General features: G+C 37.3%; 1 protein-coding gene across 2 annotated transcripts in view; it reads left to right on the forward strand.

The window, feature by feature from the left end:
- The window catches only part of IREB2 (iron responsive element binding protein 2), a 61,444-nt gene extending 44,742 nt beyond the window's left edge, over positions 1 to 16,702 (forward strand). For both annotated transcript variants that reach the window (XM_004056602.5, XM_019011122.4), the window contains exons 12-22: positions 7 to 166; positions 957 to 1,092; positions 2,982 to 3,066; positions 3,429 to 3,585; positions 3,895 to 4,019; positions 5,670 to 5,774; positions 5,866 to 6,008; positions 9,162 to 9,309; positions 9,395 to 9,517; positions 12,379 to 12,564; positions 13,288 to 16,702. In XM_004056602.5, coding sequence (XP_004056650.5) covers positions 7 to 166; positions 957 to 1,092; positions 2,982 to 3,066; positions 3,429 to 3,585; positions 3,895 to 4,019; positions 5,670 to 5,774; positions 5,866 to 6,008; positions 9,162 to 9,309; positions 9,395 to 9,517; positions 12,379 to 12,564; positions 13,288 to 13,398 — 1,479 coding nt within the window. In that variant the 3' untranslated portion in view covers positions 13,399 to 16,702. The remainder of the gene's footprint in view (positions 1 to 6; positions 167 to 956; positions 1,093 to 2,981; positions 3,067 to 3,428; positions 3,586 to 3,894; positions 4,020 to 5,669; positions 5,775 to 5,865; positions 6,009 to 9,161; positions 9,310 to 9,394; positions 9,518 to 12,378; positions 12,565 to 13,287) is intronic.
- The last annotated feature ends 490 nt before the right edge of the window (positions 16,703 to 17,192 follow it).

The raw sequence follows: 17,192 nt of genomic DNA on the forward strand, positions 1-17,192 counted from the left end.
GTATAGGTTGGATTTAAAGGCTTCCAAATTGCAGCTGAAAAACAAAAGGATATTGTCTCCATTCATTATGAAGGAAGTGAATATAAGCTGTCTCATGGATCAGTGGTCATTGCTGCAGTTATCAGTTGTACCAATAATTGCAATCCATCTGTCATGCTTGCTGCAGGTGGGTTGTGGTTTATGGCCATACTTTTTCTTTTTCCTTAATTATTGTTAGCTTTTCTGTTATTGTAACTTTGTTTCTTAGATGATGCATGAGTGTCTACATTTGATATTAAGAGACTTTCTAGTATTTTAGTTAGGTCTTAAGGAGCCTGAGTTTGATTTATGTTGTTTTTATTACACCGAAGGTAAGTTTACTGTTTACTATAACTTACCTGTCAATTAATTTTAGGTTGTATCTGCTTCTCTTGTTAATTTAGAACTATAGTTAATTAGCAGGTATTTCTTGATTATCTAGAAGTTAACCATAACAGTGTGGTAGATTTCATTAAAAGTTATAAAAGTAGTAAAAGATCATTGTCTTGGCAAGGATTGTAAATGAAATTAATTTGTATGCCCATTGGAACAATTCCTTAGTTGTATAAAACCATGTATAATGTGTTACATTGCCCTTAGTTTATTGTAATTATGACTTTAAAATGGTTTGCTTTAGAAAAAAGAAGAAAGAGAAAAAAATGGTTTTGTTAACATGTACTTATATATGTGCACCTTTTGTTTACTCTGTGTGAATGATGTCAGCCTGTATCTTAATAATTTTCAACATAAAGGCTGTAATTTTAAATTTGTTGTAAATGAAGCAAATCAGTAGAATAAAGTAGACAAAATAATGACAGTAAGTTTATGAATTCATACTTTAATCTGTTAAATAAATTACTTCTCACTTTTTACTTTAATATGGGTGAGAGAGGGAAAGAAACATTGCCATAATAAATCATTGTTTGTTGGCTGTGCAGGTCTTTTGGCTAAAAAGGCTGTTGAAGCTGGTCTGCGTGTTAAACCTTATATAAGAACAAGTTTATCTCCAGGCAGTGGGATGGTTACACATTACCTCAGTTCAAGTGGAGTATTACCATATCTCAGTAAGCTTGGGTAAGTAACAGCTATCGTGCTTCATATTGATATTGGTGTTCAGTAGGTACTGAAGCTGCTTGTTTGTGCCTTTCATATACAAAGAGAAGATAGAAAAAATATGCTTTAGTTTTACTTGCTACCTTGCCATTACCATACAATTTTTGACGCCTTATCACTCAGGAAACACTTATTGGGCATATCAAATGAGCAAAGCACCAGGTTGGATACACAGAGGTAGGAGATGTGGTCTTAGCTTCAAGATACTTAGTTGGGAAGACAAGACAAACAAGTACAACCAAATAACAGTTACAGTGTAAGAAACGATACCAAGTATGCACAATTTCTGTGAGTTGTGTAGGTCAGTTCAAAAAAGAAAGAAATCTTATAGTTTGCATTTATTAACTGAAAATTGTCTTAATTTTAGTTTTATGAGGTTATTGGGTCTATAATACATAAGTTTAAATTGTCCCTGAACTTTGGAGAAAGTAACTTATGTTTTTTGGGCTGGGCGCGGTGGCTCACGCCTGTAATCCCAGCACTTGGGGAGGCCGAGGCAGGCAAATCATGAGGCCAGGAGTTTGAGACCAGCCTGGCCAATATAGTGAAACCCTGTCTCCACAAAAAATACCAAAATTAGCCAGGCGTGGTGACGCACGCCCATAGTCCCAGCTACTCAGGAGGCTGAGGCAGAAGAATTGCTTTAACCTGGGAAGCGGAGGGTGCAGTGAACCCAGATCGTGCCGCTGCACTCCAGCCTGGGCGACAGAGCGAGACTCCATCTCAAAAAGAAAAAAAAAAAAAGTATCCTACGTTTTTTATGTAATCCAAAACAATTGATGCTAGTTGTGTGGGGATTTTTTGGTTTTGAGACAGTGTCCTGCTCTGTTGCCCACACTGGAGTGCAGTGGTGCAATCACAGCTCATTGCAGCCTCGACCTCCTAGGCTCAATCAGTCTTCCTACCTCAGCCTCCTGAGTGGCTGGGACCGCAGGTGTGCACCACCACACCCAGCTAATTTTTATGTTTTTAGCAGAGACAGAGTTTCACTGTGTTGGCCAGGCTCGTCTCAAACTTGTTGCCTCAAGTGATCGGCTCGTCTTGGCCCCCGAAAGTGTTGGGATTACAGGCCTGAGCCACCACACCCAGCCTAGTTATATTTTCGGTGTGTATTTTGGAACATATGAGTCATCAATTCCATTGCAAAACTGATAAATTTTAGATTTTTTTGCTTTTAAAATAGCATCTGAAAGTAATTTAGAGGACTGTGCCTGTAATCTTTTGGTTATATTATCTTGGATTTATTGTCAGAGACTCTTCTTGGGTTTAACTGGTTGATAATTGAGAGATTACTCCTATCAGAGTGCCCAATTACAATGCCTCTTTTGGGACCTTTGGTCAGGTTATTATAGCCAGGTCCTCTTTACATTTTAAACTCTTGGATGGAAGTACAGTATCAATTATTTTAAAAGGTCATGTTATATTCCTAGCAAGTAGTATTTGGGGGAATTCTCTTGTACAGTGATAAGTGCTATTGAGGCTCTTCAAAGGTTTGCATTCACCTTTGAGACCAGCCTGAGCATTTTTATTTTTTATTTTACAAAAAATAAAAAAATTAGCTGGGCCTGGTGGCGAGCGCCTGTGGCCCCAGCTACTTAGGATGCCAAGGAGCAGGATTGCTTGAGCCCAGGAGGTTAAGGCTGCAGTGAGCTGGTTCAAATAGCATGCCTGAGAGTTAGACTTGATTGCTCAGAATCTTCTGAGGTGAATATATTGATGAAGGTTAATCCATGTGTCATGAATAGTCTTTTAAGTAATCTTATTACAGTGATAGAAATACAAGATAAGACTTGTCCTTTCTCTATAAATGTTGTGATGTGCTATTCAGTCACTTTTTTTTTGAAATGCAGATTTGAAATCGTTGGCTATGGATGTTCAACTTGTGTGGGAAATACAGCACCCTTATCAGACGCAGTTTTAAATGCAGTAAAACAGGTAAAATGTGTGGATTGGCAAGACATCTAAATGATTTTCTTAACTATGTTTTGTTACTAAATTATAGAAAATATATATTGATGTGTTTATATTTCTGTAAACTCTGCACCTCTTGGCAATAGTAACCTGTGAACCTTTAAATGATTCAATGAATCATTTGTAGATCCTTGAAATAATTCCTTCATAATACAAGGAATTGATTTAGTTTATTTGCAAGATGCATAGTTCTATATTTAAAAATTAGTAATATGTTTTTTGGTTAATCTCGCCCTCAGACTTTAAGATTGCTTATATATGATTATCCAGATTTGTACCATCTCTAGAATTGAATTTATTTGTTTGTGTGTTTGTGTTTTTTTCAGGGTGATTTGGTTACCTGTGGAATTTTATCTGGAAACAAAAATTTTGAAGGTCGTCTTTGTGATTGTGTTCGTGCCAATTATCTTGCCTCTCCACCCTTAGTGGTAGCTTATGCCATAGCAGGCACAGTGAATATAGATTTCCAGACAGAACCTTTAGGTATCTTTTCCTTTATGTATATGTATACCTAACATACTTTTCCCAATGGAAGTCGTTATATTTTTGAAATGTTTCTTAGACCATCTATTCTTTGAATTATTTCAGGAAGATGTATGATAATGTATAGTTATTAATTTCTGTGTTTATGTGAAGAAAATAAAATGTGCAGGTAATTAGTTCTTCCAGCCGCTTAAGCCTGAAGCACCCTGTTGAATCATTTACTTGATTTCCATGATATGTCTTTGAAAAGGTATGAACATTTTCAGAGTTATTTTTTTACTGAGTATCATGTTCAAAAATTTTAACCAGGTACTGACCCCACCGGCAAGAACATTTACCTGCATGATATTTGGCCTAGTCAAGAAGAAGTTCATCGAGTAGAGGAAGAACATGTTATACTATCCATGTTTAAAGCATTAAAAGATAAAATAGAAGTAAGAGTCTTATGTGTTTCTTAAATAGTTTAATCAATTTGCAGTGTTCTTTTATTTCATATATCTTCTGAATAGAATAAAAATTAAAATTACATTATTTTGAATACAGTTTTTAATGTGTAATAGTAAGTTTGTATCTGGAATCTGTAGTTAAAAAGAAAATGGCGGCTGGGCACAGTGGCTCACGCCTGTAATCCCAGCACTTTGAGAGGCTGAAGCAGGTTGATCACATGAGGTCCGGAGCTCAAGACCAGCCTGACCAACATGGAGAAACCTCATCTCTACTAAAAATACAAAACAATTAGCCAGGCTTGGTGGCGCATGCCTGTAATCCCAGCTACTCAGGAGGCTGAGGCAGGAGAATCACTTGAACCTGGGAGGCGGAGGTTGCGGTGATCCGAGATCGCGCCACTGCACTCCAGCCTGGGCAACAAGAGTGCAACTCTGTCTCAAAAAAAAAAAAAAAAGAAAGAAAATGTCTTAGAGGATCAGAATTCATTAGTGTTGATTGGATGATCTGTGCAGCAAACCACCATGGCACACATTTACCTATGTAACAAACCTGCACATCCCGCATATGTACCCCAGAAGTTAAAATAAAAGTTGAGGGGGGAAAAGAAAGAATTAATTAGGTGTTCAGAATACATCATTGAACAAAACACAAAATTCTCCTGGGGAGAGGCAAATAAGCTGTAAAGAGAATAATTAGCTAAATTATGCAATATTTATTATTTTTTATTATTTATTTTTTGGTGTTTTTTGGGAGATGGCACCCCACTCTGTCACCCAGGCTGGAGTGCAGTGGCCTGAAGCAGCTCACTGCAGCCTTAACCTCCTGGACTCAAGCAATCCTGCTCCTCAGCCTCCTGAGTAGCTGGGGCCACAGGCGCTCACCATCAGGCCCAGCTAATTTTTTATTTTTTGTAAAATAAAAAATAAAAAATGCTCAGGCTGGTCTCAAACTCCTGGACTCAAGTGATCCGCCCACCTCAGCCTCCCAAAGTGTTGGGTTTACAGGCGTGAGCCACTGTGCCTGGCCTAAGAAATGGTGAGATTTTTGGCTGTAGTTTGAAGGCTTTGATGTGGAACAAATACATTGAAAAAGCAGAGGTTTTTCTCCATTATAACATTCTTAGACATTAACAGCATACCTCATACATGCTTAATCTCTCCGTAGCAACATATAGAAGTCTTTCCAAATTCTTTAACTTTTTTGGACTCTGTGAAGTCTTTATGTTCAGTTTATATTGAAACTTGCCCCTTGGAGTGTTCCTAAAGATCTGGTATGCTAGAATTTGAGGAGCAAATTTTTAATCATTCTGTCCAAAAACATCATGATTTTTTAGAACACACTGTTTTGGCTGGGCATGGTGGCTAACGCCTATAATCCCAACCCTCAGGGAGGCCAAGGCCCACGTATCGCTTGAGCTCAGGAGTTTAAGACCAGCCTGGGCAAAAATAAAAATTTAAAATTTTTTAAAAAAAAGAAAAGAATACACTCTTAATTTTCTTTCCAAATGGATAAGGCCTATTTTTGTTGTTGTTGTTGTGACCTAAGTACTATTTTATTCCCTTGATCATTTTCATGCGCCTCTTTTTCTGAGTCCTTTTATCTTTGCTTTGGTTCATCAACGAAAACTGTATTCACAGATGGGGAATAAACGGTGGAATTCCTTAGAAGCACCGGATTCAGTTTTGTTTCCATGGGACTTAAAGTCTACTTATATCAGATGCCCTTCATTTTTTGATAAACTTGTAAGTACTGTTTTACTATTTGATCTTTTAAAGATTGTTATAAACTAAGAAGTCTTGTAAAGAGTTAAATGCCTTAACTTTTACCTTCTAGACCAAAGAGCCAATTGCACTCCAGGCTATTGAAAATGCCCATGTCTTATTATATTTGGGAGACTCTGTCACAACGGATCATATATCACCTGCAGGAAGTATCGCTAGGAATAGTGCTGCCGCTAAGTATTTGACAAACAGAGGGTATGTGTACATGGCTTTAGAGTGTTTTTGTTTTTTCTTGTTTCTTACTGATTAAGAGGCTTCTATTGGTCATATTCCTTTTTTCCAGTAAATACATGCTATCGTAGGTATCTGACTGCCAATGTGTTTGTCTTAAGCAAGAATGGAGAGTGGCGGGGTGGGGAGGCGGGGGGTACCTTCTGTACTTGTCTTTGCTTGTGACTTTAGAAAATGGAATTGCAATTTTAAATTGAGCCCTTATAGTCTAAACAAACAGCTGATTGGAAATAAGATTTTTCTTTTTCAGTGCTACTTTATTGAAAAGTCAGCTTGGTTTTACCTACCAAATGAAGCCTGCTCATTTGGTTAAAACCAGCTTCCCATTATTGGAGTAAGGAATTTAAATGTGTATTTTATGGGCTATAACATGTACATGTGTGAGGCTGGGAATGATATGTACAAATCAAAAGACAATGAATTTCTGCTTCATGAGCCTAAAATTTTATAGGAACAATAAACGTAAAGGCCATTTATATTGGAGATATAAATTTAAAACTGGTAAGATTTTATTTCATTTCTACATGATTAATCATGTAGAGTTGCCCTGTTATCAAAGGACTGTTTTGACAATAGAGACAAAGTTTTGTTAAAAGCAGGGTTTGTAGTACTGCTACCTGATTAGCTTATTGGATGCTTGTTTGATGCTTGAGTAATTAAAATGACAAGCTTTTTCATTGAAATTTATTTATTTATGTATGTATTTATTTATGTATTTATTTTTGAGACAGACTCACTCTGTCACCCAGGCTGGAGTGCAGTGGTGTGATCTCAGCTCACTGCCACCTCTGCATCCTGGGTTCAAGCAATTCTCCTACCTCAGCCTCCCGCGCCACCATGCCCAGCAAGTTTTTGTATTTTTAGTAGAGACAGGGTTTCACCATGTTGGTCAGGCTGGTATCAAACTCCTGACCAAGTGATCTGCCCACCTCGGCCTCCCAAATTGCTGGGATTACAGGCATGAGCAACCGTGCCCAGCCAAAATGTCAATGTAGCTTGTGTTGACATGTGATAATATTGCATAGCTTTTATTATAAAGTGGTGAGAAATAAGTTTCCTTTCCTGTAAATATTTTTTTGGTTGTGATTTCCATCTTCATCATAATTGTGACATACCTCCAAAAAAGAAAAACAGTCAACACTTCTCTCAAATGTACAATTTGTGTAATTATTATGCCTCCTGATATGTATTTCTTAGCACATTTAATCCAGTAGTGCTCATCAATTAGAATTTTCTAAAAATAAAGACACTCAAACCTCCTACCACTCCCATCCTGAAGTAAGAATTTAAATGCACAAATTTAGAGTATTGTTGCCTCTGCATAAAAGACCAAATTAGAGGCTGATAAAAGTCAGTTGTTGATTGTTGAGATACTTATGTTCAGTTATTTTTCCCTAAAAAGTTATATATGGTCACTAATCCAGTAGCAATACGCCCCGCACCCAGATTATGATTTCTAAATACTATTTCCCAGTATAGTGAACCAGTGCTTCATGGAGAAATTATTGATTCCAGATCTGGGACTGGAAAATGTACACAATTTTACCAAAAATTACCAAGATTACCAAAAAATTACCAAGATTACCAAAAATAAAATTACAAAGATTACCTGATGGTCACAGACCATCAGGCTTCTGTCTAAAGGTCTCAGAGTCAGGACCAGCTCATTAGCTTGAAAACTGGTAAATAATCAATTCTTTAACCAGCCTTTCATGTATGGAATGTATTTCAGCATAACCAAATCATTGATGAAGGAAAGTTTGTCATTTGTTTGTTTGTTTGTTTTTAGAGACAGGGTCTCACTCTTGCCTGGGCTGAAAAGCAGTGGCACTTGGCCCTCTGCTGCTTGGAACTCGTGGGCTCAAGCACTCCTCCTGTCTCACCCTCCTGAGTAGCTTGGGACTACAGGCTCGCACCGTCATGCCTGGATAATTTTTAATTTTTTGTAGAGATGAGATCTCCCTTTGTTGCACAGGCTGGTCTCCAACACATGGGCTCGAGCATTCCTCCCACTTTGGCCTCCCAAAGTGCTGGTATTGCAGGCAAGAGCCAACATACCTACTGGAAAGTTTTTCTTTATAGAACTTTTGTACCTAAAAAATGAAGAAGGAATGGGTGAATTATAGTATCACTATTTTATGGTCTCTAATAAGCAATCTAGACCACAATGAGCAATCACTGGTAACATTCCAGGAAAAGACAGTTGGCTATCTTGTGCCTCCTAATAGAAGTACATATGACCTATGAAGCATTGTTGCCAAAAATTAAAAACCAAATCTTATCAAACCACTGGATCTGACATGTGATTTACAACAACAGAAGGCAGAAGAACATGTTAAATGATCCATGGAGATGCAGTCAACACAATGTGGGTACAGAAAACTATACAAGTAACTTTATTGCATCAGATAGAGCACAAGCAGGAGGAAGGAGAGGGAACATATACTGTCATTCTTCGGTATAGATGTGGGATTGGTTCCAGGACCACCCATGTATACCCAAATCCACACACACTGAATTCCTACAGTCAGCCTTGCAGAAGCCACATATATGAAAAGTCGTATTTGCAGTTTTCTGCATCCTGTGAATAATATATTTTCTGTCAGTGTTTGGTTGAAAAAAAATCGATGTATAAGTGGACCCACACAACTCAAATTCTTGTTTAAAGGTCAACTGTAGATTAAAACACTTGAGATCAACTGAACACATTTATGAACTGCATTTGGATCCTGATTTGAACAAACCAACTTAAAGTAGTTTGGAAATAATCAGTGGCAATATTGACTATCTGATGTTAAGAAATTATTGTGATTTTTTTTTTTTGGTGTAAAGATTTTTTTTTAAGAGTCTACATCTTTTAGTGAAATGTACTGAAAAGTATGCTGTTAAAATATATCTCAGTTTTGCTTCAAAATAATCTAATGGGGTTGACTATAGAAGAAACCAAGCATCTGTTAAGTTATAGCTTGGTGATAGGCGCATGGACATTCATGGTTTTGTTTTCTTTGTGTTTGAAATTTTCTGTGATAAAAAAATTTTTCAATAGGTCTTGCAACTCAATAGTATGTGATTATTTTCCACATGTAATGAAAACTGACTTTCATTACTTTCTTGTAGCCTTACCCCTCGTGAATTCAACTCTTACGGAGCTCGAAGAGGTAATGATGCTGTAATGACAAGAGGCACTTTTGCAAATATCAAGCTTTTTAATAAGTTTATTGGAAAACCAGCTCCTAAAACAATTCATTTTCCATCAGGACAGACGGTGAGAATGCACACAAAGTATTTAGACAATTTATAACTGGATCAAAATTTGTATTAAAGAATTTTGTGTTTGTTTTAATCTACAGCTAGATGTATTTGAGGCTGCAGAGCTGTACCAGAAAGAAGGTATCCCACTGATTATTTTAGCAGGAAAGAAATATGGTTCAGGAAACTCCAGAGACTGGGCTGCCAAAGGACCGTATTTGCTGGTATTGAATCTTAAAATTTATCATCTTAAGCTTCAAAGAGTTTTAACTGTTCCCTTTTGTCAGTAACATCCTGTCAAAGTTTATCTGGATTTTTTATAGTTATTTGAACCTTATAGGTATAGAGGGTTTTGTTTGTTTGTTTCAGTGATCTTTGGTAATATTTTGTACTCATCTAGTTAGTATCATTTTAATACTCTGAGTTTGGTAAAACCTACATCAGTCTTATGTGAAGAAGTCAGTATAATAGAGGGAAAGGAAATTCTGTTTTAAACTATTGTTTTATAATTATTTATACCTATTGATCATTTTTTTTGGTTTTTTGGTTTTGAGACCATGTCCTTGTCACCCAGACTGGAGTGCAGTGGCGCAATCACTGCTTGCTGCAGCCATGACCTCCCAGGTGCAATCAGTTCTCCTGCCTCAGCCTCCCAAGTAGCTGGGACTACGCCATAAGTTACCACACCTGGCCAATTTTTGTATTATTTGTAGAGATCGGATCTCTCTATTTTGCTGAGGCTGATCTTGAACTCCTGGGCTCAAGTGATCCTCCTGCTGTGGCCTCCCAGGGTGCTGGGATTACAGGCTTGAGCCATGTGCCCGGCCCCCACTGTTAATTTTACTTGCCTCCTTTTGATTTAATTTTCTCCGATTTGCCCCATCAGTGGGTAAAAGACTCAGAAGTAGTGGGCCAAGTTTCACCTTTTTTCCCCCTAAATAGGATATTGTGGTGCCTGGCTGTCTGCCAGGAGGACATTTCTCCTGAGACTGTTTTCTTGTTGCAGAGCAAATAGGCCATCTGCTGGGGGGGAATAGTCATGTGACATGTGCTTTTTGCCATTTCATACTCACAAATGCTTCTCTTTACAATTGTAGCTGTAAAAAGGCTGGCTGAAACACAGATACCATGCAGGCCTCATTCTTATTTTAATCTTTAATATCTCCTTTAAAATGTAAATACTCTGAGGGGCTATGGGAATAAAATAAAATCTCATCCTTCTAAGATACTAATTATAAGTATTATTATGAGTATTAATGATAGGTATAGGTTATTTTTATCCTGGAAATTGTTTTAGTGTTTGTTTTTGATGTTGGAAGCTTTCCTTATATGGCAGGTGATGCTTGGCCCTCCATTTGTTAGACATTAAAAAACTGATTACAAGCCATGGATGGGGGCTGGGTTGTGTCAGTTACTGGGCCTTACTATAGGTGACTGGGTGATAAGCTACCTTTTTCATTAAGCGATTCTATATGTCATTATCTGTATTTTCTCTGAGGCCATTCAGTTTCTTGAAGGAAAGAGACTGGTTCAGTATGTAGACATCTACTTAGTCCCCTGTTTTCAATCTGGTATTCTCAAGCCCCTGTGCCCAGTGTTTGTCAGTTTAGAGAATGTATTATCTTCCTTATTTCTGCTATAACAAAAAATGAGTAAAAATTTGTAAAAAATGAGTAAAAAAGAACAAAAATTGGTCCTCAGGTGGTAAAAAAAATTCTACTTTTTGCACATAAAGTACAGATAAATAAGAGTACATTAGAAGATACACGGCATCTTAGTGGTACTAAAATTTTGGAGAGAAGGGAGGTGAACAGGAAGACACAATTTGGGGGAAAAAAGTCTTAAAAGACTCCTTAGGTAGACAGTGGAGAAAAAAGTTGAAAAACACAAGTCTAGAGCCTTTGGCTCATTTTTTCCAGAGAATAAACCTCTACTCTTGTGGAGTGGGGATTGAGCTGGATCTTACTGCTTTGTATGGCCTTGTAACCTGTATCCACGAGTATTCTGAGAACCTCATGCCTCTGAATCTCAATCCTTTTCCTGGGTCTTGTGTTGCACATTAACTCAGACCTTACTGGTATCACTCTCTAATTTCATTTTATCATTCTGCGGTTTCAGCATTGTCTTCTAAATCAGTTACCTATCTCTGTTTTCTAAATATTCATAGAATTCTCTCATCCTATTCCCTTTGTTGCTATGGGCTTATACCCTCTTCATTATTGTTGTTACTTATTTGTATTTTTTGGAGACAGGGTCTCACTCTGTCGCCCAGGCTGGAATGCAGTGGCATGATCTCAGCTCCCTGCAACCTCCACTTACAACCTCAAGTGACTTTCCTGCCTCAGCCTCCATAGTAGCTGAGATTACAGGTGTGCACCACCGTGTCCAGCTAATTTTTCTGTTTTTAGATAGAGATGGAGTTTCGCCATGTTGGCCAGGCTGGTCGCAAACTCCTGGCTTCAAGTGATCTGCCCACCTCGGCCTCCCATAGTGCTGGCATTACAGGTGTGAGCCACTGCATCCAGCCTATTCTTGTTACTTTTTATTGTATTTTTTATTTTTATTTTTTGTAGAGACAGGGTCTCACTATATTGCCCAGGCTGGTCTCAAACTCCCAGCCTCAAATAATCCTTCTGCCTCAGCCTCCAAAGTACTGGGATTATAAGCATATAAGCCACTGCGCCTGGCCCTATATACCTTCTTTATTCCTTTATTTTAGTGGCATTTCAAGAGTGTTGAAGACATATGTTAGATCTGGCATGTTTAAATAGAAATCCTTCTGAGCCCTACTTTGGGGTCAAGGGAGCCGGCCCATTTATAGAGCTCTTATGATGTGGTAGGCAGCGGCAGTACTTAACCCTAGAGCAGCAGAAAGGGATCCGAATAATTTAGAGAGCTCCATAAAAATTCAGAAAAATAATCTGTAAGAAGGTTCTGTAAATACTTTGATAAAATATTGATTCAGTATGAGGTATTAGACTAAAAGTATTTAGAGAAAGGCCAAAGTAGATTTTTGCCCCCTTTAAATGCTCAATAAATAACTTTCAGAAGTGATTAGAGGGAATAAAATGCACATTTATTACAGGGTGTGAAAGCTGTTTTGGCCGAAAGTTATGAAAAAATACACAAAGATCATTTGATTGGAATTGGCATAGCTCCACTTCAGTTCCTTCCAGGAGAAAATGCAGATTCCTTGGGCCTCTCCGGTAGAGAAACATTTTCTTTAACATTTCCTGAAGAACTGTCTCCTGGAATTACATTGAATATACAGGTATCTCTAAATTTTTCAAATATATGATTATGCACTCAAATGTTTATGAATTATTGAATAAGAATCAATTGCTGTAAATTATATACTAATGTCACTTAATGAATGTTAAGTTGCCATTTAAGATGACTCTCTCTTCCATACTTAGATCTAGCTATGTTAATAGTTCATGTTCTCTGAGGAAAAGTGGAAAGAACTGGGTGCTTATACCAGAAAAAAAGAACACATGAAGGGGAATCTTGACTTCCACTTAACAAGTGCCAGCTTTCTTTTCATGGTGGTCATTTTTTTGCTGTCCTGATCTAATTTTAACCGAGGCATACATACCACTCCAAAGAGAGAGCAAAGTTGAACGTTCAAAGTTAGAGCAAAACAGACTTTACAACTAAGAAAAAAGGGGAAAGAGTAGGAGTTATTGATTACATGCAATCAATATTTGGTGTAAAATGAATATGAGTAGTGAGTATAACTTCCCCAATTAATAAGTCAAAATCTAAATGCAGCTGTTTTTCTACTTAGCTATGAAGCCCATGGTCAGGTATCTCAGGTGTTTTTCAAGCAGCAGCAAAGTTTCAGGCAATCAGAATATAAGAAATTAGAACCAGGATAAATCAGACAGAATCTGTGGCAAGTATAGTCATTAAATATGAAGACAAATGGTCTTAACCATCAAGTAGCACCTGGAAGATTTACTTGCTCACATGAGATGTTTTTGCTCCTTTCAAGACAAGCACTGGAAAAGTATTCAGCGTGATTGCTTCGTTTGAAGATGATGTGGAAATAACATTATACAAACATGGAGGATTATTAAACTTTGTGGCACGAAAATTCTCATAGTATCTACTTACCATAGATACCTTTCATAACTGGTAACTGCAAAGCCTTTTGTGCTGGACCCAGGAATCCTTACCATGGAGCAGCAGATAGTCCCAGTATACTCACTTATCTCATCCATGGATGTAAATGATGATGAATCAACATAGTAACTGAAATGAAATCTTGATTTTAAATAATACACGAATGGTGCTATTAATATTGCTAAAATCAACGTGTGAAGTGTGTTGTGGAAGAGACCTGTAAGTATGGGGGGGCGATATTTTATCAGACCATTTTGTAAATAAAGGCAGAATTTGTGTTGAAGATTCTTATATGAATAACCTTCCTGGATTTGTTTAGTTTTGCACCAATAAAACTGTGTACTACTGTTTGTTGGTTTAAGAGTAGCAGATTGAAATATAAGAAGCCAGATTAGACTCTAAAATTGTGGTCATTGGAATCTCATTTATAAATGGACCTTTTAAGTATATTAATTCCGCTTCAGAATTGAGCTGGACACATTTGGCATTCTTAGTTTGTCATATAACCAGGTTTATCCTTAGTCTAACTGCAAGGGATAGAACCTGCCCCAGGTCACAATCATTCTGTCCAATCCAGCCAAGGTTCCCTCCACATATGAAGATGGACCATGGCAGGATACAACTGATTGTGTGGCACCATGTATTAGCAGTGGGAATATGTATCACATATGATGCAGCCTTTTCATGTTTCAGCAGTTTGCCACTGTGACTGTCTGGCAAGCCCCCAGATGGCATTATATTAATTGGATTAGATTATTTTGCTCACCTTATGTAATACTGTAACTTCCTATAACCTAATATTTTCGGTATCATTAACCAAAATTTCACACTCATAGTTGCTAAAGAGAATGTTATTCAATCATTAAACTCTGAACTGATTTCTTCTATACATTTAAATTATCCACCCTCAATAATACGGGTGCTCAACCCTATGCATTTTTTAAGTGTTGCTATTTCTTAATTAAATTGATTTCCTGTCATTTTGAATCATTTATCACCTGCGATGCATGATTCTATTAATTTTGTTATGTTACTGTTTTAACCAAAGCTGACCGTAAGGATAAAACACTTAAGTTGTTGCTGAGTACTATATATCCTCAATATGCATGTCTGCCCATCACATCAAATGTTCTGTCAACAAGATGTTTGGTAATTTTTTTAAAAAAGGTTGGAAAATTAATTATAGAAGGTTCTATACCGTTTTTTTAATTAAGAAACTAAATCTAGCAGGCTAAAGGTTAATTGTAATGATTTTTTTTCACATAGATATCTTTCTATGACCTAGTTAGTTACTGCAATTCAGAATTAGTTCACATTGCATAAAGAATTACTTGTTTTAAGCAAAATGCTGAAACTACCAAACCAGTGGATGAAGACCACTAAGAACTTTGCACATAATCATACAATCTTTTGAAAATATTTTGCAAATATGTGTTTAGACAATAAGATGGACTAGAGTTCGACAAAATGATTTCTTTATTTAAATTTTGTATAAGTATTTTCTTCGACACTTTCAAATTATATTGTGTTCTTGATATATGCTGTATATTTATTTGTTAGTGCATGTGTTTTTAATTTACATGAAAACATGAGTTAGGAGAAATTACAGGTTGAAAGATGAAATGCCTGTATGTGCTCTGAAGAAATGGTAATTCCAGATTGTGCAGGGGGAAACAAATCTATTTTGTTTTGTTTTGTTTTTTGAGACGGAGTCTTGCCCTGTGGCTGGGCTGGAGTGCAATGGCGCGATCTTGGCTCACTGCAACCTCCGCCTCCCGGGTTCAAGGGATTCTCCTGCCTCAGCCTCCTGAGTAGCTGGGACTACAAGCATGCACCACCACGCCCAGCTAATTTTTGTAGTTTTAGTAGAGATGGGGTTTCACCATGTTGGCCAGATGATCTGAATCTCTTGACCTCGTGATCCACCCTCCTTGGCCTCCACAAGTGCTGGGATTACAGGTGTGAGCCACCACACCCGGCCTATATTGTTTTGAAAGCATACTCTATATATAGTTATGGGCAGAGGCACAGGCATCCTCAGCAGCTGATTCAGGAGATGATGGTAAAGCTAGCTAACTATGAATTAAACATTCACATATCCAGTCTACCTGGTCCAGTAATAATACAAGCAAATCTTGTATTTTAGGAACAAATCAAGGTTGTCTTAATTTTTTGGCTTATATACAATGAAGTAAAAACTTGATAAACATGGTTTCAAATTGAGGAGGAGAGTCTTGGATGTATGTTTTAATATGTATACCTTATAATTCTGCCTCTAGCCAAATGCTGTGTTTGCAAAATGTGGCATCTGTTACTTTTTATTGTCTGTGTCTTCTTTGTTGACTATACCTTGGGTAATTTTGTGTTACCAAAAAAAAAAAAAAAAAAAAAAGGAAGTGTAATGTCAGACACACAAGAAAAGCAAATCAGTGTTGTAAGCTTAAAGTACAATTTCAAAGGTCATTACCAACAGCAGGTTTTTTTTTATACTTTAAAAACATTATGCTACATATCATTGCCATTTTCATATTTTGGGGTTTTGCTACTCTTATACAATGGAATCAATGGAAATGTCATCCAGCCACTGAATTGCCATTATTATGTCTAAAAAGTTTCTAAGATGACAGTTATCACTATTTTGTTTTATCTCCATGCTGACATTTGAAAGAAGGTACTAGTATCCCTCTAGCCAGATTGCTTAGTTTTTCGTTGGTAATCAAACAACAGTTGTACTAAAGGAAAGTAAAGCTAGGACCTAAATCAGAATCATAGTTGCCTGCATATATGGTAACAAGGTTGTGTGCATTTGCTTTCACAGTGATGAGTGAGAGGATGAAAAGAAATTATTTGACATTTTTCTGTGGTTGAATAGAAGACACCTTTCTTTTGTCTTTAGGTTTAGGAGGAGATACTAAGATACTGGATGTTTATCCTATCTTAGTTTGGTTGGAGTAATAAGAGAGAAGAAGAGGGTGGACTTTGGCTTTTTCAGTGTTTTTTCCCCTAAAGAGTGATATTGCTGATGTTTCTATCAATTTTACACATAATATGTGGCTATGAAACCATATATCTCACTTAAGTAACAAAGTAATCACTTTGTCTATCACTAAGTAATAGACAAAAATCATTGTCTATTTAAAGCCAACAAAACAGTGTAACAGTTTTAAGTTCAATAATGTTAAGTATTGTATAGAAATATATTGGAGGCAAAGTTCAGTTGATGACAATTGTGTATATGTTACTGATGCTGTAAATTATTTTTAATAAAGAAAATTGTATTATCACATTTGATTCTTGTTCTATTTTGTAGTAGTTGAAAATAAAACAACATGATGTAAAAAATATGCTGCCATCCGGCTGGGCACGGTGGCTCATGCCTGTAATCCCAGCACTTTGGGAGGCCGAGGCAGGCGGATCACGAGGTCAGGAGATCGAGACCATCCTGGCCAACACAGTGAAACCCTGTCTGTACTAAAAATACAAAAAAATTAGCCGGGCATGATGGCAGGCGCCTGTAGTCCCAGCTACTTGGGAGGCTGAGGCAGGAGGATAGCATAAACCCGGGAGGCAGAGTTTGCAGTGAGCAGAGTTCACGCCACTGCACTCCAGCCTGGGCGAAACAGTGAGACTCTGTCTCAAAAAAAAAAAGCAAAAATGAAATGTGCTGCCATCCAGATGCCATCCAGGAGCAGCTGAGGATGCCTGCTCCCTGTGCTGCCTGTTCATTAGTGTTCATGAAACAAGTCATCGGAAGCTGGGAGCCAGGATCCCAGG

Source organism: Gorilla gorilla, chromosome 16 (genome assembly GCF_029281585.2).
Source record: "Gorilla gorilla gorilla isolate KB3781 chromosome 16, NHGRI_mGorGor1-v2.1_pri, whole genome shotgun sequence".
Lineage (NCBI taxonomy): Eukaryota > Metazoa > Chordata > Mammalia > Primates > Hominidae > Gorilla > Gorilla gorilla.